This window comes from Enhydra lutris, unplaced genomic scaffold, assembly GCF_002288905.1.
Source record: "Enhydra lutris kenyoni isolate GAN:26980312 unplaced genomic scaffold, ASM228890v2 scaffoldscaffold13, whole genome shotgun sequence".
Taxonomy (NCBI): domain Eukaryota; kingdom Metazoa; phylum Chordata; class Mammalia; order Carnivora; family Mustelidae; genus Enhydra; species Enhydra lutris.
The window spans coordinates 17,642,646-17,664,926 of NW_019154097.1; the positions used below are offsets into that span (position 1 = coordinate 17,642,646).

General features: G+C 40.8%; 1 protein-coding gene across 1 annotated transcript in view; it reads right to left on the reverse strand.

Annotated features, from left to right (window-relative positions):
- LOC111145837 (sushi, von Willebrand factor type A, EGF and pentraxin domain containing 1) overlaps positions 1 to 22,281 on the reverse strand; it is a 209,004-nt gene that overhangs the window by 51,046 nt on the left and 135,677 nt on the right. The window contains exons 29-37 of the mRNA XM_022501101.1: positions 21,388 to 21,512; positions 20,274 to 20,397; positions 19,333 to 19,503; positions 18,176 to 18,349; positions 17,395 to 17,514; positions 15,612 to 15,788; positions 15,297 to 15,381; positions 14,491 to 14,682; positions 13,405 to 13,572 (exon numbers count right to left, since the gene is read on the reverse strand). Coding sequence (XP_022356809.1) covers positions 13,405 to 13,572; positions 14,491 to 14,682; positions 15,297 to 15,381; positions 15,612 to 15,788; positions 17,395 to 17,514; positions 18,176 to 18,349; positions 19,333 to 19,503; positions 20,274 to 20,397; positions 21,388 to 21,512 — 1,336 coding nt within the window. The remainder of the gene's footprint in view (positions 1 to 13,404; positions 13,573 to 14,490; positions 14,683 to 15,296; positions 15,382 to 15,611; positions 15,789 to 17,394; positions 17,515 to 18,175; positions 18,350 to 19,332; positions 19,504 to 20,273; positions 20,398 to 21,387; positions 21,513 to 22,281) is intronic.

Here is a 22,281-nt window from a genome sequence, read left to right on the forward strand (position 1 = left end):
ACAGTACATTAAAAGGATTATTCACCATGACCAAGTGGGATTTATTCCAGGGCTGCAAGGTTGGTTCAACATCCGCAAATCAATCAATGTGATACAACACATTAATAAAAGAAAGAACAAGAACCATATGATACTCTCCATAGATGCTGAAAAAGCATTTGACAAAGTACAGCATCCCTTCCTGATCAAAACTCTTCAAAGTGTAGGGATAGAGGGCACATACCTCAATATCATCAAAGCCATCTATGAAAAACCCACCGCAAATATCATTCTCAATGGAGAAAAACTGAAAGCTTTTCCGCTAAGGTCAGGAACACGGCAGGGATGTCCGTTATCACCACTGCTATTCAACATAGTACTAGAAGTCCTAGCCTCAGCAATCAGACAACAAAAGGAAATTAAAGGCATCCAAATTGGCAAAGAAGAAGTCAAACTATCACTCTTCGCAGATGATATGATACTATATGTGGAAAACCCAAAAGACTCCACTCCAAAACTGCTAGAACTTGTACAGGAATTCAGTAAAGTGTCAGGATATAAAATCAATGCACAGAAATCAGTTGCATTTCTCTACACCAACAACAAGACAGAAGAAAGAGAAATTAAGGAGTCCATCCCATTTACAATCGCACCCAAAACTATAAGATACCTAGGAATAAATCTAACCAAAGAGACTAAGAATCTATACACAGAAAACTATAAAGTACTCATGAAAGAAATTGAGGAAGACACAAAGAAATGGAAAAATGTTCCATGCTCCTGGATTGGAAGAATAAATATTGTGAAAATGTCTATGCTACCTAAAGCAATCTACACATTTAATGCAATTCCTATCAAAGTACCATCCATTTTTTTCAAAGAAATGGAACAAATAATCCTAAAATTTATATGGAACCAGAAAAGACCTCGAATAGCCAAAGCAATATTGAAAAAGAAAGCCAAAGTTGGTGGCATCACAATTCCGGACTTCAAGCTCTATTACAAAGCTGTCATCATCAAGACAGCATGGTACTGGCACAAAAACAGACACATAGATCAATGGAACAGAATAGAGAGCCCAGAAATAGACCCTCGACTCTATGGTCAACTAATCTTCGACAAAGCAGGAAAGAATATCCAATGGAAAAAAGACAGCCTCTTCAACAAATGGTGTTGGGAAAATTGGACAGCCACATGCAGAAAAATGAAATTGGATCATTTCCTTACACCACACACGAAAATAGACTCAAAATGGATGAAGGATCTCAATGTGAGAAAGGAATCCATCAAAATCCTTGAGGAGAACACAGGCAGCAACCTCTTCGACCTCAGCCGCAGCAACATCTTCCTAGGAACATCGCCAAAGGCAAGGGAAGCAAGGACAAAAATGAACTATTGGGATTTCATCAAGATCAAAAGCTTTTGCACAGCAAAGGAAACAGTTAACAAAACCAAAAGACAACTGACAGAATGGGAGAAGATATTTGCAAATGACATATCGGATAAAGGGCTAGTGTCCAAAATCTATAAAGAACTTAGCAAACTCAACACCCAAAGAACAAATAATCCAATCAAGAAATGGGCAGAGGACATGAACAGACATTTCTGCAAAGAAGACATCCAGATGGCCAACAGACACATGAAAAAGTGCTCCACATCACTCGGCATCAGGGAAATACAAATCAAAACCACAATGAGATACCACCTCACACCAGTCAGAATGGCTAAAATTAACAAGTCAGGAAATGACAGATGCTGGCGAGGATGCGGAGAAAGGGGAACTCTCCTACACTGTTGGTGGGAATGCAAGCTGGTGCAACCACTCTGGAAAACAGCATGGAGGTTCCTCAAAATGTTGAAAATAGAACTACCCTATGACCCAGCAATTGCACTGCTGGGTATTTACCCTAAAGATACAAACGTAGTGATCCGAAGGGGCACGTGCACCCGAATGTTTATAGCAGCAATGTCTACAATAGCCAAACTATGGAAAGAACCTAGATGTCCATCAACGGACGAATGGATAAAGAAGATGTGGTATATATACACAATGGAATACTATGCAGCCATCAAAAGAAATGAAATCTTGCCATTTGCGACGATGTGGATGGAACTAGAGGGTATCATGCTTAGCGAAATAAGTCAATCGGAGAAAGACAACTATCATATGATCTCCCTGATATGAGGGAGAGGAGATGCAACATGGGGGGTTAAGGGGGTAGGAGAAGAGTAAATGAAACAAGATGGGATTGGGAGGGAGACAAACCATAAGTGACTCTTAATCTCACAAAACAAACTGAGGGTTAATGGGGGGAGGGGGGTTGGGGGGGTGGGATTATGGACATTGGGGAGGGTATGTGCTATGGTGAGTGCTGTGAAGTGTGTAAACCTGGCGATTCACAAACCTGTACCCCTGGGGATAAAAAGATATTATATGTTTATGAAAAATAAAATTAAAAAAAAAAAAAAAGAAGAAGAGTAATGCTTATTTAGAAAGGGAAGTGAATTTAAAATTTCTGCTATTTAAGGACCTCTAAAAATTGTTGCACATTTCCTTAAAAATAAGAATGACTCAGCTTAAATTTAGCACATCATCTGTCTATAGACTGTTTTAGTTGGTTGATTTTATCACTAGTCCTTGAAACAAAAGCACTGATGAACCATATGTAACCCACACATAACTCATGTACTTACTTATATTCAATGAAATTTAAAGCAATAATTGTAATTTTAGTCTCCAGGGTTTCCTAAACCCTCATCAAATCAAATTTTAGCATTTCGAGCTGTGTTCTGCATATGGCTCTGCTATTCAACCAGTATGAATCAATTTCGCTTAATAACTCTCAGTCTTTCTTCGTGCTTTGAGCAAGTATTTCCCCACAGAAGGTGACAGATTGGTGACTTGCAAAAATCCGAGATTATTCTCCAGTGCCCTCTCAATGAAGGAGAACAAAATAGTACAATATGTAGTATTAGAATAATTACATGTGAGTCATTCTTAACTTGCTTCTCGCTTTCTTACTGAAGAGGAAGATGACAGAATTTTAAAGGAATGTCTAACACCTGAGCCGTCTGTCATTTTGATACTAATGAAGGATAAGGGGATGAAAATAATCAGGCACCTAATTTAATCATTTTTAGACATATTAATTTCTTCATTTTACGGATGAGTGAATGGTGGTTCCACAGGCTAAAAGCCCAGTCTGGAGTCACAGAGTTGCAAGCAGCTGAGTTAAAAAACTGCATTTGATTTATAAGAGTCCAACACTTAACCCTTTTCCGTGATGTTGTTGTTGCCCCCGCTCCCTTTCTCTTTTCAGAATGAGGAAGATCATAATTTGCGGGTGTCCTGTGGAAACTGCATTGCAGTGTCACCTAGTACAAATTTTCTGATCCATCTTTCAGCAAAGATTTTTTTAAAAGATTTTATTTATTTATTTGAAAGAGAGAGAGAGAGAATGAGAGTGAGGGAGCACGAGAGGGGGAAGTTTGGAGGGAGAAACAAATGCCCTGCTGAGCAGGGAGTCCAGTATGGGACTCAATCTTGGGACTCCAGGATCATGACCTGAGCTGAAGGCAGTCGCTCAACCAACTGAGCCATCCAGGCGCCCTCAGCAAAGATTTATTAGTCATCAGTTAGCAAGCACATTCCTCCTGAGGTCCCTTTTAGTTTTACAAGGGATCTGCTATCATAGCGAGGTTGGAATGTGTCCCCCCTCACTGGCCAGATTCATGAAATCTATAGGAAGCAGAAAGATCGAGGAGAAAATGGTAGAACATCAGCAGAGACGTGTACATCCACCTTACCTAGGGCCACTTATCCTGCTAGGGAAAGAAGCGGTCTCAAAATCCTCATAGATGTCCCTGACAACACGATGCAGCCTCTAATTAGGGTCTGCTACAATTCATTGCTATGGATAAATTCTGCTCTTCCTATTAGAATTCAAATTTAGTAAGCTTTTAAATAGCTTCTGTCTAGGAGGATATAGGAAGGTATATAAAGACAATATGCTAAAGGCCTAATTTTATTATTAAAATATCCATTATCCCAGGTCTGAGTGCCCAGATTCTACTGTTCCTGTGTAGAATGTGCTCTGAGTAGAAGTTCCACTTATAAAGACATCTGATGTGCTGTATTTTTATAGCACAATTTACATCCTCTGCACACTTTGAACCATGCATCATTATTTTCATGGGTCCCTTGATGCTGCTAGCATATTTCATTAGTGGAAGTTCACAGACACCACCTGAGACATCCCTGATTTATTAGGATCCATTGTGCCATCTATAAAATGCTCCCTTTATTTCATGGGCCTGGCTACTTCAAGGTAGAAGCATCTGCTTCCAGTTACTTATTCTTCAAAGCCTCTTAAGGATGCAAAAATTGTGTATAGTAATTTGGCAGCCCTTCAGTAGGTCTCTGACCCCTGATCTTAAAGAAAATCTCCACCTACTCTTCCCTAATGAAAAATCACAGCAAAGCTCTTCTGTAAAATAATGGACAATTACCACTAAATACATATATTATGAATAAATGAATTTAAAGAATGCATTTTCATCACTACCCATAATTTCTTAGACCCCGCACTGTCTCTTTCTCTGACCTTAGTTTTTGACTTTTCTTAATGACGCCCAATCAACATTTAGTCTTTCATTAAATAATTCTCAAGGACCATGCTATGCGCTAAAACCACTTCCTTGGTGCACAATGCAATGCTCATGCATTTGCTTGTTTACACACCTGTGTCCATCCTGCACTCCCTACCCCATCCATTGCCTGGTGTATTGCAGGCCCTTTCACACTTACAGCAGCTGCTTAAAGGATAAAAGCTTAATTCTACCTGGAGAATGGAAAGGCTTCTCTGTGGAAATGCTTTTGAGAGGAGTCATGAGAGAAGAGCAGAAAAGGAATCGTTCGAGAATGAGGGGTAACATGAACCAAGAGCTTGCAGTCTGGTACGGCTGGGGCACTCTGAGAACTTATGAATAGTTGGAAACGGCATCTGAACACTGGAACAAGGAAGTGGTGATCACTAGGATTTTGTGTGTTTTGACACTTCATGATGGTTGATGGGTAGAGACGTGGCAGGCACAGGTGAACTGGAAATGCCTTTTGACAGTTTCTTCTACAAGGACTCTCAAAAGATTTTAGCAGACAAAATGCAGCTAGGACAGAAAGATATTTAAGTGGTTTATTAACCGGATGACCCACGGAGTACTGCTTTACAGAAATACCCTCATTGGGAGTTTCACATCTTGGGAATGCCAAAAAACTGTCCTTAGTTCCTACGTAGCAATGTGTAACTATCAGGTGGGGAATAGGGAGCTTACGGTCCAGTTCGGTGTTTCTAATCTTACAGATAAAGATAAAGATGGAACAGGCTGCACAGACACACAGTAAAGAAAAGCTGAGCAGATGGAAAACCCGGCTTAGTGACCGCCAATAGGAAAGACTTGGGAATTCTACTGAAATTAAGTTGAATGAGTCAACAGAGGCATTCTGAAAGGGTGACTGCATTTCTAGAAACTCATTTATTTAGAAAGAGAAGAGAAACGAAATAGTTATCTCTGTATGTGTGTGTATGTCACGCCATGCAGCGTTTTTCTCTCTGCCATATTCTAATGTGCATGTGTCAGTGTACATTCAGCTTTGGGTACCACAATTGAAAATGGACGACAGACCTACTGGAGTAGGCTCAGAAGGATTCTGACAGGAACAGACTCAGAATCACCTTCGTTTATGAGAAAGAAGCACAGACTGGAGGCTGAGCTGGCTGAAATGCTGGTCTCCCTGCACCAACGTGAGTGATCACCTCTCAGTCAGGAGACGTGTGAAGCCTCCCACTTAGCTCCACTGATCCGTTTGTAAGAGAACCTCGGGACCAAGCTACAAACACCCGAACGGCCGGCATCTCACTGGTGTGGAGAGATGTACACAGAGGAGTTTCAAGAGGTGGAAGCAAAGCCAGTACTTGAGACTAGATACAATGCTCAGTAAGATGGGGGTTGAGGTTTACTAAAAACAACTCTCTTCCAAAACACATCAGTTAGTCTTTGAAGATGCTAAAGAAGTATATACATTCCAAATCACAAAAAGTGAGGAATTGTGAGCTATCACCTAGATTGAACTAGGAATGGTTTCTGATCCAAATGCTGTGTTACTTCCTCACGTTAGAAGTCTGAAGCTGTGTTACAATTTCTATGGAACATACTTCACCTGCTTATTTGTTTAAGAGAATCATTTGGGGCATCTGGGTGACTCAGTCGGTTAAGCATCCAACTCTTGATTTTGGCTCAGGTCATGATCTCAGGGCCATAAAATCAAGCCCTGAGCTGGGTTCCACACTGGGCGTGGAGCCTGCTTGAGATTCTCTCCCTCTCACTCTGCCCCTCCCTGCTCACACACACACTCTCCCTCTGAGAAAAATCATTTAAAAATGATAAAGTTTTATATAGATGATGACATACACCCTGTAAATGTTGGCTACCAAAGCAGGAAAATTGGTATTGGCCCAAACCTAAAATGCCGGACTATTTATGCTGTGACATTTTGTATTCTCATTCAAGAGACACTGAGAATGCTAATGCAGTCTATTATTTAAAATCAGGCCATACATATCATAAAACAAATCATCCTACTCCATAATCCCAAAGAAAAATGGCCCATCAATATTACAATGATGCCACAGGAGGACATATTTCAGGATGAATTTGCTGCAATTCATTAGCCTATTTCTCGAATAATTTTGAAAAACTCTTGGAGATTGGGCAGAGTAATCTGCAGACACAATTTTCAGTGATTTGATTCATACATTGAGTGGAAGCCAACTGATGAGCATGTGGGAAGCTTTATGAGAGAGCTCCCTAGTAGATCATTAGCTCTTCTCTTTTTAAAGAACCTTCTAAGAGCCTTAAAAGAGCAGCATACTAGATAGGTAAAGGGCTGCGACTTAATAAGATCGATGGAAAGTAGAAATCTGCATCAGCAGTTAATTCTGTTTTCAACTAAAAATGATATAAAATTTTATCCTTAGTACGTGCAGTAATTGCATCTAGAAATCTACATTTAAGAAAATCAAAGGTGAAACATTCTATGAGAATTTTAGGATTTCAATGACCCTTCCTTTCCTCTGAGCTTCTCACCAAGAGAGGAGACACATAGGATGAAAAGGAAAATGGGAAACAATTTATCATTTTATTTATTTGGGCAAGCAGCTGCAAGCTTCCAGTCTAGTGTTTTGATAAAAGTGAATGTGGAAGGTTAATTTTAGAACAGGAGGCAGAAATGTACTTCTTGCTTCTTTCCTTCCTGGCATTCATCTTACTGCTCCTGTCTTCTAAAGTATTTGCTCTTGGGGCACCTGGGTGGCTCAGTGGGTTAAGCCTCTGCCTTCGGCTCAGGTCATGATCCCGGAGTCCTGGGATCGAGCCCCACATCGGGGTCTCTGCTCAGCAGGGAACCTGCTTCCCTTCCTCTCTCTCTGCCTGCCTCTCTGCCTGCTTGTGATCTCTCTCTGTCAAATAAATAAATAAAAATCTTTAATATAAAAAAATAAAGTATTTGCTCTTCCATCCTACAGCTGAGACCGTTTCTTTCCCCCTTATTTCAAGGGAGAGTCTATGCAAAACACATCACTGATATGAGAAGAAGCAACACCGGGCCCAAAGTAAGAATGAGTGTATGTGCCCTCAAGAAGCAGGTGGGGGTGGCTCCCATATGTGGAGGGCAGTGGGAGTGGAGACAGCTGGAGAGAAAAGAGGTTCTAACCCTCATTTCAAGCCAACAGCATCTCAGGAAGCAGGCCCATTGCACAAACAGGCCCACTGCACAAAAGCCATGACTTGAACACAGTGACACCATCCTGGAACAGAACAGAGATAGTTCATCTTGGCTATGCCAACCAATTTCTTGGGGGTAAGAAATAGAAAAGGAGGAAAGGGAGAGAACTTCTAGTTCTGGCTATACCATAGTCTGAAAACCTTCCTTATATCATACTTGATGAAATATAACAGAAGTTATTTTAGATGCACATGCCAGAAATGAAGAGGAAATTAAGAACAGAGTAGTAAGCCTGTGACTGAATGCTGTGATTGCCATCAGATTGGACAGGGAAGGGAAGAAGGGATGAGACAGGAAATACAACTATGGAATTGAAAGAGAGTAATAGCTGAGTCTCTGGCATGGACCTTTGCCCTAGAAGGACATTCACTGAAAAGATATTAAGTAGAAAAATCCCACCCGGAGGCCCAGTGACAGGACAAGTGGGATCTCTGTATTGTCATGGCTTTGGGTGGGAAAATCAAGTCCCTGCTAAGGTAGCCATCCCAGGTCTCATCTCCTGTGTATTTGAGGGTAGAATTTATGCCATTTACTTTGGCATGGAAAGCCTTCAAACTTATAAATGAATGTAAAATTGGTTTCTTGGTGATATTCCATAAATTCCTGGTAGAAAAAAATAATTCACACACTTAAACTATAAGGGACTATCACAGATAAAATAAGTCCTGCTTACTATAAAGATAAAATTTGAAATTACAAAACATACACCAGCATGTTTTCCATCACGAGTCAGTCAGCAGGTAGAACAAACAGCAAGATTAGAGTACCAATAAATTGAGATAGCAGAAAAGTGATCTAAAATCTGAAGATTTATATAAGTATGTTGACATAATTAAAGAAAAAAACCTCAAAATCCTATTTAAAAAGAAGAGACTATTTTAAAAGAAATGTTTGAAAAACAAACATATAAATTCTAGAAGCAAAAATAGAAAAAGTAAAGATTTAAAAAATTAATGGATGCATTTAAAAGCAGATTATAGATCGTAGAAAAGAAAAACCTATAAACTACAAGACATCCGAAAAAATATCCAAAAGCAGTCCAAGTTTATAAGGTGATGGAAAATGTGACAGGTTACTACATATGGAGACAGAAAGAAGAGATCCAATATATACCTAAGACTTAAAGAAATAGGGAAAAAAGAAGGGAAGAGGAGGGAATATGTGCAGTGAAAATGGCTGAGAATATGCTCAAATTGGTAAAAGAATTCTCAGATGTAAGTACAATGAGTCCTAAAGAAGACAAATGACAGTGAATACATGTTTAGTCATATCATAAGGAAATACCAGAATGACAAAGACAAATTAAAAATAAAAACCAAAGGGAAAAGATACTACTTATAGGGGAACCACGATTCAAGCAGAGTTTCTCAATCTCAGCACCATGTGGGACCAGACAATTCTGTGTTGTGGGGGCTGCTGTGTGCATTGTAGGCAGTTCAGCAGCATCCCTGGACTCCATCCACTAGAGCTAGGAGCACCCTCCCCTCAGCTGTAACAACCAAAAATGTCCCCAGACATGGCCGAACGTCCCTGCTGGGCAACACTGCCCCTGGTTAAGAACCACTAACAGACTGATGACGGAATCCTCAGTAGCAACATGAGAAGACAGAAGGCACTGGAATAATATTTTTCAAAATGTCTATGGAAGGAAACTAATGTAGACTTGTATACTCGGTTAAACTGTAATTCAAGGGGCGCCTGGGTGGCTCAGTGGGTTAAGCCGCTGCCTTCGGCTCAGGTCATGATCTCGGGGTCCTGGGATCGAGCCCCGCATCGGGCTCTCTGCTCAGCAGGGAGCCTGCTTCCTCCTCTCTCTCTACCTGCCTCTCTGCCTGCTTGTGATCTCTCTCTGTCAAATAAATAAATAAAATCTTAAAAAAAAAAAACTGTAATTCAAGAGCAAGGGTAAAATCTTATTATTTTCAGAAAAAGATTACAGAATATGTTGAAACTTACTGGAAAAAAAATATGCAATGGATATTCTTCAGGAAGTAGAAATATTAAACCCAAAAGGACAGAATGGGATACAAAACGCAATGGTGATGAAGAGATTAATAAACATGTGAGTCAAACTAAATAAACACTGACTATATTAAAAAATGACTAATTTGAGAAGTCGTAAAATAGGAGGGACATAAAATACAGACAGCGATAAAACATTTAAGATGAGAGGGGGATGGAAATTCGTGTTTTCCAAGATCTCTGCGTCGTTCAGGAGAAAGGCAAAGATACTCAGTATGACGTCGGGGTAAGGATGATTTCTTGAATTTGATACACCCACACAAAACAAAACATAAAGGACATGACTGATAAATATCAAATGCTATCTCATGAAGTTTAAAATAAGCATATTTCTTAACTCAACAACTTCAACCTTCGGTGGCTGGGCCAGAGATAGTCAAACTCCTACGTACCAAGAGACATGGGGAAGGAAATTTACTTCAGTTCTGTTACATCAGCAAATAAAGGAGCAACAAACTAACCTTCTACCTGTAAGGAAATCAGTAATTTACAGACAGCTCATTCTTCCAAGGGAATACCATATAGCTGTTAAAATAAATTTTACTGATTTACAAAAATATACCTTTGTTACTTTGGGAGAATGGCAAAGTGATGAGAATGGCTTCTTGTTGTATTTGTAATACTTTATTTCTTTCATAAAAAGAAAGCTACAATATGGCAAAAATTAACATGTACTTTTCTCTCAAGAATGGATACCCAGGAGGGGTGCCTGGGTGGCACAGTCGGTTAAGCATGGGGCTCTTGGTTTCGGCTCAGATCATGATCTCAGGATCATGGGACCCATCACGGAGCCTGCTTGAGAGAGTCTCGCCCTCTCTGCCCCTCCCGCTTGTATTCTATGTCTCTCTCTAAAATAAATAAATCTTAAAAAAAAAAAAAAAAGAAAGAAAGAATGCATACCCAGGTAACTTTAAGTGGAGATTAAGAATTACTATTCGTGTTTTTCCGTATATTTCAAATGTTTCATTAGCCATTTGGCCAGAAAAAAGAGGAGTACAAAGGTTTTCTTTTCTTTGGCATCCTCGTAGCATCCCAAGGTGGAGTTAGGGGTATGCCAAGGGCCATCAGTATGCTTCCTCTCACCAAAAGTTTCACTTCCAGAAAAAAAATGAAACTATCCCTTAATAGCTTGATTTTTTTTCTTTTAGAACAAAATGTGGGTGGCAGTGATTTGGGACTGTAGATACTTTCTATTAATTTGATTAACTACCTAAGACAGTTTTTCCTACATTATTTTAAAATGTCATCACCGTATATAGCAATAATGATGACAGAGAAGATAATAAAGCCATTTTCTGCTTCATTCTTAATAGGCATACAAAGTACTTTCATAAAACTATTCTCATATCCTTCAATAGATACATGGTTTAGGGGAGTAGATTTGGTTTCCATCTTTTTGATGGATAAAAGATCCCACAGAGCGTCTGCTTTCCTAGACCAGAAGGAACATGCAAGGTGATATGGGCCAATCCCTTCAACTACCAAGTTGGAATACTGTTTATTCTGCCAAACCCCCACCGTTGTGGAAGGGAGCACAAGAGGAGATAATGTGTAGGAAAGCCCTGGGGGAATGGAAAACCCTCTGCAAATGTATGGCTATGTTGTAATTTTAATTAGTGCCTTTAGTACTTCTTTTAATAAAACCCTTTCTTATAACATAGAGACTTAATATTAGGCAGATTCAGAACTCTTAGGATATATTTTAGGTGAATGATTTGTAATGAAAAAAAAATGTAAATTGCATCTATAGCAGGATTTTTAATACTAAAAAATATGTAAAGACAAAATTCTGAGAAGAAATATAGTAAAATACCACCATTTGTTTTTGGATAATTTTTTAAAATATATTTTTATTTCTCTTTTTCTTTTCTTTTTTTTTCTTTTCTCTTTCTTTCTTTCTTTCCTTCCTTCCTTCCTTCCTTCCTTCTTCTTTCTTTCTTTAAGATTTTATTTATTTATTTGAGAGAATGTGAGTGAGCATGAGCTGGAGGAGGGGCAAACAGTGTTTTATCAGGTTCAGGTGTATAATATAGTGATTTAATCATTCTCTACATTACTCATCAAGGGCTCCTCAAGATAAGTATACTTCTAATTCCCTTTACCTATATCACTCATCCCCCGTTTTAATAATAAAGATTTCTGTTTCACTTAAGAAGGTGTTAAGTTTTGGGACTTCCATCAGCTATTTATCCAAGTAGCTGACTCTCAGGAGATTTTTGCAAATAAATAAATAAGAATATATAAATATTTATATGGATAAACACACACACACATATATATACACACATACATACATACACACACACACACTATATATATGTATACGTATATATATATAGATATAGATATATATGTGTGGCCTATATATGTGTATATATATATATGTGGCCCAATATATATAGTGTATATGTGTGTGTGTGTGTGTATGTGTGTGTGTATATATATATACACACACACATACACACACACACACACACACACACACACACACACACACACATACATTGTCGCCACCTGCTGGCAGTCCTGTTCTACTGGGACTGTCTTCCATCCAGGTGAAATGAACTTCTTTGCTAGAAATATGCTAGAATAGAAACTGCTATCTCATCTGTGCTTCAGTCATAATAATGGCAAAGTTGGTGGAATTAATTAAGGTTTTTTTTCCTGGCTAGGCCAGGCTTTATACTAGGCATTTGATTTCTCACAGTATCCAGAAGTATGAACCTTGAATGAAACTGTTTTTATGTAGGACACTCGAAGCACAGAGAGGTTATACAGTTTCCCTGAAGCTACACAGTGAAGGACAGAGCTGAGCTACAAACTCAGAAAGTGGCAAATTCCTGCTGGCGCTGCTTCCAACTGCGTGACAAACACCTCTGGTCAATCTGGAGTGTGAAAGCACTATTCACAGTGAAAATATTTATTAAAGAAGCATGAAGGGGTCGTGGAGAAGCAATGAAATGCAAGTCAGATGTCGTGGGGATTCACATACCCCTCACTTCCTTATAAACTCCCTGAGATGCTAAGCAGACACCACCCCAGATGGAGCCTTCCCTTTCTCTGTACCTCATTCCTTGTTTTTCAAATTTTACCTCTGAATGAAATGAGATCATTAAAAATAGAATAACCTGAGTTTTATGATCTTTTTTACTCTGCAGACCTGTCATCTTTAGGTTGTGACTCAAAGTGTTGCCTGCAGGTTTGCCAAAGATAAACACACCAATGTCTATTCAACTGACCAGACCACCCAGGCGCCCCCACAGATGCCTATGTAAATGTGCTTTTTGCATCTCTAAGTATAAAGCTATTTTCCACTGCATTGCCCAGTGTCTGCTATTGGAGGCCTAATTTGACAAATTACTCTAATTCCAGAAACACACTGTTTCCACAGGAGAATATGCTTGCTCTCTGCTGTCAGGAAACAAGAGCATAAAGTTCTCTCCGGTTTTGGTGTCCAGGAAATGTAATTTTAGTGTTTACTGGAGCCCATCTCCGTGGTGGGGGGGGGGAGCATCCCCTCCCTTGAGGTTCCCAATGCTTCCTTCCCACCCAGGACCACTCACCCTTCTTTGCAGGTGTAAGTGACAGTGTTTCCAAAAGTGAAGTTCCTCCCTGTGATGACAGCGTCTTTGATGGCCGGCGGCTCTCCACAGACAATGAGATGGCAGGTAGGTGGCGCTCTGTCCCAGCTGCCTGAGGCCGAGCATTCAAGGACTGAAGGGCCCTGTAAGCTGGGAAAGAATGGCTATTATTCACTGCCGTGGAGACGATTATATACAAAGAAGGGAAGCCAGAGTGCTTCTGTCATGGAATGGGCTAAAACAACATCACAACTGCTGCAAAATAAAAGGGGCTCCCTGGTGCTGGAGTAGGGCCCTCAGACCTCGCCAAGGGATTAGTGGATGAGAAGGGGTTAATAGGCTGGTTGGGATCCAGCTATAATAGAGACAGACACCCAGGAAGTCAGGGTAACTGAAGTCAAAGGGCACTGTCCTTGTCCTGAGTCTGGGTATGTGCACTGCTGCTCCTGACTCTGACCTCTGGTCTTCCTTTGATTTCGCAAACCTCACATCCCAATGGCGTCACTTATCCACCTTTGTTTGCCTACCTGAATCTGTGTGTGTCACCTGACTTTCTACTCACTGGATCTGTTTCACTTCAGATCCCGCTGGCCAAATTTCTGACTGCAGCCTTGCCCTACTGTCCCTTCTGTTGGAACATACACATACACCCCCATGCATAACACTGATCGAATCAACCTGTTACAGTATTAAGAACTCAGGATTGCGACCTGCTTTTTGTAACATCACATGCAATGTTCAGTATAAGTGTGGTAAGTTATGTTCCAAAAAAAAAAAAAAAAAGTCCAGATACTATGCTATGCCTCCGAAACACTTTTTTGCTTTCATGTTTAATGACTGAATGTTTATAGTGACTCAACTAGAGCTCCCAGAGTCAAAGTTAGGTAGACTGTTTCCCTAGGTATTCCCAGCATATAAGCCAGTCCTCACAAAGCATGCAAATCTGAGACTATCTTTTACATTTAGAAACTTGGTCTAAAGTCAGCTAGTTATATACAAATGAAACCTATGGAGTAAATAATGGGTAACGGGGTATTTTAGGAAGCTTGTGGTGTCTACGGACTTTACCTATATCCGCTCTCACATGAATATGATGCAGTAGAAAGGTAGGTAAGCCCACTCAAAATATATTTCCCATTATTTATGCTTTCAGGGCTAGAACACTTGACCAGTTCACACACAGGAAGAGAATGACTCCAAGAACCGCTAGCAAGACAAGATGATTCTTTATCACCATTCAGCATATATCCTTTATTACACCTAAAAAGGATAAATGGAGATTACAGAATACAATTTGCTTTATTTTGCATAATTTTATCAGTACCAAAACCTTTAAAAATATTGAGAATTTATACTTTACAATTTATTGGAAGACTTCTTTCTTTTCTACTAAAATAATGCTTTAAAATTATTTCCAAGGTTGAATACTGTACATCTCCCCCATAGGGAACCTTGCTGAGTGACAAGTAGAAAAATGAAGAGTTTGGCTTGTCCCCAGTTTACGTCATGGATTAGTAGGTGCAAACAGAAAATTCCTAGTTTGAGAATGGTCTGGTTTAGTATGAGTGCCTGAGCCAAAGCTCCAGCTTATAATCAAGAACATTCCTTAGCTTGCAGGGCCTTCCTCCATGGCACCGGTCCTCAAGGATGCTGGTCACAATGATAAGTTACTTGTCAAGGGATTTAAGGATTCTAGATAGGAATGCTACCATTAGGTTACTGAACTTGATTCCTTTGCACTACACGTAATCCAATTAATTCCATATTAATTAAAAAACATCCTCTAGGATTCTTCTACCTTTCTTTCAGTTTTAGGTCACAGACAGCATGTCACTAACAATTTCTACAATGTAGTGTTAATCTTACACACTTACCTATATGTTATTTTACTGCCATAGGTAAATGCTGACCCATCAATGCCACCATTTTCTGGAATAGCAGGTACACCACAGTAAACAGCTAGAAGGTGCAAAAACAAAGGAAGTGTTGCTTTTTTTGTCAGTGTATATAAAAATCTCTAAAAGCTCAAGGGCAGCTCTAAGTTCTCTTGTCACGTTTAAAAAGATGAACCCAACAGTTGGGTTTTAAATACAAAGAATATTGATTCAACCTAACACATGACACGTCTATACCTTAAATTTCTAGTATTGCCAAACACCATGAACCTGGGGGAATTTATGATACAATACCTTCGCAATACGGTAACAGATGACTCCATTCTCCAGATTCCAAACATGTGATTTTGGTTACTCCCAACAGCTGGTATCCTTCCTCACACGAGAATGTGACTTGGGCACCCAGTGTATAAACCTCACCAGAAGAGTGGCCATTTTCTGGATTTCCCGGAGCCTTACATTTTATAGGTTCTTGAAAGAGAGAAAAAGTTTGTGTGGGACAATGAGTGGTGTTCACACAACCACGCAGGGTCTCATGACAAAAAAATTTCACTACAGTCAAAGTACCAGTTAAATCTTGGGGGCGTGGGGGAAGCTTTTGAAGGGAGATATGGAAAGGGCTGGGGTACACTGGACATTAGACGAGAACATACATTTAATAGGCATTTAAACGATAATATTTTGAAACACAGTGACTAACAAAAATATACAAAATTTATCTGGCTAAAAGGGAGTTGCTTATTGGGAAGTAGTGTGGTACCAGGAGTTTATTAGAACTTTAACAGCTCCTACCTCCCCTGACTTCATGCCTACCTTTTTAAAAGACACTGGCTTTCTATCAAATTGAGCCAAAGGCCGTCCCCTAGGCAGATGTGAGAAAAATCCCCAGCCTCCCTTTCCAAACAGACTATGGATCAGAAATCCTTTCTATGTATGAATTGGGGTTGGTCACCATTTCTAGGAAGAGAAGTAAGTTAAAGGGATATTTACAACTAGACTTGGATAGGAGTAAATATAATACTTGAATCATCAAAAAGGGAAGATATGTTGATTCAATCTTTCTGAAGGTCATTCTAGTGGTGGAAGTCAAGGACTTTATTTGTATTTATTTTTAATTTTTTAATTTTTTTCTTTGATGGGGGGAGGGGCAGAGGGAGAATCTTAAGCAGGCTCCACACCCAGCACGGAGCCTGATGCTGGGCTCAGTCTCAGGACCCTGAGATCATGACCTGAGCCAAAAATCAAGAGCCAGATATTTAATGTACTGAGCCACCCAGGCACCCCAGAAGTCAAAGACTTTAACTTTAAAAAAAAAAAAAAGGTATTTATTTATTTCAGAGAGAGAGAGAGAACATGCACAAGTTGGGGGAGGTGCAGAAGGAGAGAGAAAGAGAGAAAATCTCCAGCACGCTTCGTGCTGAGTGTGGAGTCTGATGGGGGTATTGACACTGCAACCCTAAGATCATCACTTGAACTAAAATTAAGAGTTGGATGTTTAACGGACTGTGCCACCCAGGTGCCCCGTAAGTTGAGAACTTTAAATGAATTCTCTCAAAGAGTAAATGCCATTATAAGACTTGATTTTGAGACTTTCTCTTTACTTTCTATTTTCTGGGAGTTGGGCCTGTATTACCAAAGTTATGATAAAATCTAAAGATGTGATAATGGAACATGTCAATTTTTTTCAATAACATAATTCTGTGTGGCTGAGGCAGGGGAAACATACTGATGGTGAAGTTGTCTTCTTTGCTCTGACTGTGGCCACAGAGGCCAGTGATGATATTTCTAAATTCCCTCTGTTACCCCTGTACTATGCAGATGTTGCTTCAACATTCTGGTGGTATGGTTGGCTCTCTGTTTTATTTTCCAGAGATTGGGAAGTTGGGAGAGGCAGAAGGCTCATTTAAAGCTCCTTTAGTGGTTATTTGTCTTTTTTTTTTTTTTAAGATAGTTTTTCTCTTTTCCACCTGTCCTTTGGACTTGAAAATACTGTTGTATTTTTAAGTAACATACATTTGAAATATATACTTAAATAAAAAAAATTAATAAGCTTCCCAATTATACACATACTAGTTACCTGCACAGTTTTTACCATCTCCTGTGTGGGGTGGGATACATGAGCAAATGTAGGATCCATTTGTATTCAGGCAGGAAGCATACTCACTACAATCTGACCCAACTGCGCATTCATCAACGTCTAAAATGAAGATAGCTTACAGGTAGTGAAGTTGATTGATTTTTTTTCTTATATATCAAATACTCTTTTTTTTTTTTAAAGATTCATTTGTTTATTTGACAGACAGCGATCACAAGTAAGCAGAGAGGCAGGCAGAGAGAGAGGCAGAGAGAGAGGGGGAAGCAGGCTCCCTGCTGAGCAGAGAGCCCGATGCGGGGCTGGATCCCAGGACCCTGGGATCATGACCTGAGCCGAAGGCAGAGGCTTTAACCCACTGAGCCACCCAGGCACCCCATCAAATACTCTTTTTTTTACTTGTAAGTCATTACATATTGCTTAATGCATAACACTATAGATACTTTTATAGAGTGAAAATATACTAAATATAGTAGTCATGATCACATTGCAGACACACAATAAAAGCTATTATTCCCCCACGTTAGAGGTGGTAAGTACAAGAACAGAGATAGATGGAAACAGTCTCAATATCGAGCCTGGTAGCAATTCCAAATATTTCTGGCACGTCTGGGGACAGCTGCTTTGTCACTGTGGCTTGCCCAGGGCTTACTGGGATGAGATGACGTTAACAAAGGAATGTCACAAGAAAGCCTCAGGAATTCGGGAAGACTGTCTCCCAGGGAGCTAGAATGAACCCAGATGGTATTGCCAAGATTCATCTCACCAAGGCACGATGGTGCAATGCCATTCCAGCTTCCGTTATCTGTACAGAACATCCTCGAGTCGCCCAGCAAATAGTAGCCATTGTTGCACTGGTAGGTCACTGTGCTGCCAGCGTGGAAATCCTCAGCTGAATAAAAGCCATTCTCCAGAGGGGGTGGCACCCCACAGCGGATGCCTGTAAGGGGGCCGTGAAGAGCACAACTACATGAGGACCGAAATGCTAGACGCACATTTTGTCTGTATTAAGCTAGCGGTTCAGTTAAGCGAGACTTTCTCATTGTGCATAAACACAGATGCAGAGCCCTGGGGGTGGGAAGAGGTAGGGGGGGAGAGGGGGGCCCAGGCTGTAGCCAAACTTGTGCCCTCGGCATCCAGCAGACCTTCTGGCTCAGAGCGGGCCTGCCCCTCATTAATGAAAACAAAACATTTATGAAGGTCCCACTAGATACTGTCACAGGTGCTGAAGTTACAGCGATGAGTCACGGAGACGAGCCCCTGCCCGTGGAGCCTACCCTCCAATGGGAGTAGATAAACAAGCCACAGGAAACACACGCGTCGGCGGGGACAGGTGCTATGGAGGAACTTGGCTGATTGCTCCACTGATGAGGCAGTTGGCTTCCCCTCAACCCTCACTTCGTATTTCCCTACTTTGCTTTATTTTTCTCCAAAGCCCTTACTTCCGGCCCTTGTTCTTCTTCACTATAAATAAACCATATTTACTTGTTATTTCCTGTCTCTCCCATTTCAGTGCAAACTCCATAAAAGAGACTTTCTCCCAGCTGTTGCATCGCTAGGACACGGATCCTTGTCTAGCACATAGTGCGTGGTTTAAAAATCCCTGAGTAAATAAATGACTGCACGCATCCAACTCAAGAGATCTTTTCCCGTTTCCCACCCAGCTGTAACCCACCTCCGTTAGGGCTCCAGCTCCCAGCTCTGACTTCCCTTCCCATCCCATTCCCTATCCCGTCCAGGGGGCAGCCACAGGGCTGGTCCCTTCATCGCCCATCTCCCTCAAGGAGAGTGAACTATTCCATGAATATCTACTGTGTTTACGACTGTGGTGTATTTAGGTTTTATCTAGCATTCCTGAAAAGTGTCCCTGTGCTCCAACATCAGTCAGGGACTACTGAAAGGCCGTCCACAAAGGCAGCTCACGTTCACAGTGGGGGAGTGGTTGTGTCCACTGTCCTTGATTCAGACAGTACTGCACAGGGTTCCCAACCATCTGGAAGCCTGGATCGCAGAACACACTGACTTTGGAGCCTGGCTTTAAGTCGGCTGATGCGGTTCGCAGATGAGGTACTGATCCTTCTAAAGGTGGACAATCTGCGGGCAGAGAGCACAGGCACACGGCTTGTCAGCACCCTCGTGGCAGCGTCGCCAGGTCAAGCATCTCAAATCACGTTTTGTGCCAGCCTCTGAGAGCCATGCTACTGCTACTAAGCCACACATGCTACAAGGTGACATGTGACCAGATTACTGGCAAGCAAAATGACTAAAAAAAACAAACCCTATTTGAGGCCACCACTTTTCCTCTTGCCACAAAAGTCAGCTGAATTTTTTTAAGGAAAAAGTGGTATTTTAGAAATATTAATGAAATGTACTTGTAAGTTATCAAAACCCCTGAATTCCAGGACAGATTTAGAAACCTCTTCATATACATTGAGTTTTATGACCATTCAGAGCTGGATTAGGCAGTGTGTGGGCTGTCATGCCCACTGCTTTTCTCTCTGTGCCATCTGTCCCTAGACGGCTGCTAGGAAGTTACAAGTGCCCATCTCGCACAGGACAGGGCTTTGGTGGCATTTGAAAAATTAACCATATCCTTCCTCTAACCCTATTTTCCTAATCTTATTTTACCATCGTCCAAGTTTTCTCCACAGTGAACTCTGTACTCTCCAATATAGCACGTGTTTAAGTATTAAAAAAATAAATCCTTTGGATAAAGGTAGAATAAGGGTGAATTACTAGCTAAACAACAGACTGAAAGGCACACGTTACTTGACCAACAGTGCATTTTGGAGTCATCTCCTTTTGCAGGAAAATCCTGGGAATAGTCAAGAGATGGCAGTTAATAAGAAGGAGAACATTCTAACCAGAACAGAATATGCTCTTGTAATTGATCTTCACTTTTCCCACAATTCCAGACAGGAAATCAGGCCAGGCCAACACATTTCCTTTTTTGAGTTCCTCTGGACATGACGTAGCCAGTGACTTCACCTGGAAGTTTAAACATGCGTCTTTAGATAAACCTTATCTGTTTCAGTATGACAGAGTTATTAAATCTTAATTGAGTAGTCTTGAAAACATCCACAGATCTGGGGGGAGGCTGGGGAAGGGAAGGAGGCTTTTGTACAGTATGATTTTGGGGTAACAGAGAAGTCTCTTCCCTCCCTCTCTCTCCTCCATGCCCATCCTCCCTTCTCCCATATGCCAGTTGCCAGATAGTCTGGAATTCTCCACCTAGAATTTCTTGTCTCAAGTTCTGCAGTTTATTCAGGTGTTGTAGAGGTTCCCCACACCACATTCTCCTGTCTTCTGCCTCTGATCCAGAGGTGGGTAACTGAGGCCTAGACAAGTTCTGCCACTATAATAATAAGGGTAGACATCTGGAAGCCCTCGTTATGTAGCAAACAAGACCATGACTATACCTGTCGTGTTGTGTGTGATCTGCTGAAACTCTACTACGCTATCTGTCCATCTTTCAAAGATAAGAAAACTGAAGCTTTGAGAGATGGAGTTAACATGTTCAAAACCAGCACAACAAGGCTGTGGTAGAACTGGGATTTGAACCCAGGCTGTCAGACTCCAGACTGGCTTTACCACAGGCTCCTCTGTTACTCTCTAAGCATGGTTTTATGGCCAGCCCTCAATTTCTGCATCTTTAGTCCGAGGGATGTGAACCGGTATTCTGATTCTCTCAAGCTCTGAAATTACAAAGTATCTTAAAATTATCTTGTCTAATGAGATTTAAATACATCACCAAGAAACTGAAAAGGGGATTCACTGAAAATGACTGCTGATAACCTCTGCCTAGCTTAGTCAACCTCCACCTAGCTTAGTCTATGACTGTAGCATCAAATGATATCGGTGGTCAAGTGTGAAAACCCAGAGGCTGCAGTAAGATATGGCATCATTAGTCTGTTCACATTTTCACTAGGTTTGTACCTTTGCAGCTCATTACTGTCATACACTGAAAATGGAATTGACCTGCTGTGGAGACAGGACATAGTCCCAGAGGTTCAGCTGACTTATGGAGCCCACAAAAGACTCAGCTGGGTTGAATCCTTCTCCTTTTTGGTCTTGTTCTTGCCCAACAACTAAGGCACCACCACCTAAAGACAGGAGAGAAATAAGGAGGAAGACTGACTTCATGTCTGTTATTCCAAAAATGCTAACTTACTGAAATCACTGCCAATAGAAAGGTATTGGGGAAAATTGTTGAACAACCAAATTACCTACACATTTTACCTATAAGGCCAATTTCAATATTTTATCTAGAGCAACTTAAAAAATAGCCACAGAAGGTTTAGAATATTATATTAGATTTACAAACATTTAACTATAAAAACTGCACATATACATACATATGTGCATGTAATATTTTATGTCAACCAAACAGGTGAGTTCTGTTTTGCCTCCGTCCTTGCAGGAAGTCACCTTCCATGACAAGTTACCAGGAACTGCTCTTCATTTTCTTCTTAATCCTGGAATGCTTAAATTTCTATCACCAGCTCTAAGGTAACTTCTAAATTTGCCAGCGGCAAATTCAATGGGAACGCTTCATAGTCACCTCCGCTGATTTCTTTTTATCATCGGTTCCTACCGGCCATTTCATTCTATTTAACTGTCCTTCCTGGATGTACTGGACGGTCTGTGTTTGCCCCTCCAGAGATACCTGCCACCCTCCTCAACTCTGCTTTGTGCCCACAAAGGTTCACACCATCTGGCTGCCTTGTTCCTCTGGCTTCTGTTTATACCTGCCCAATGGAAGGACCAACCCGAGATAAGAAAGTCATATGAAAGAGAAGTTTAGTTTCCTGGGTACCTTCCTCCCAGGCAAGGTTTAGGTTTGCCTAAATGCTGGCAACAACTCCCACTCCT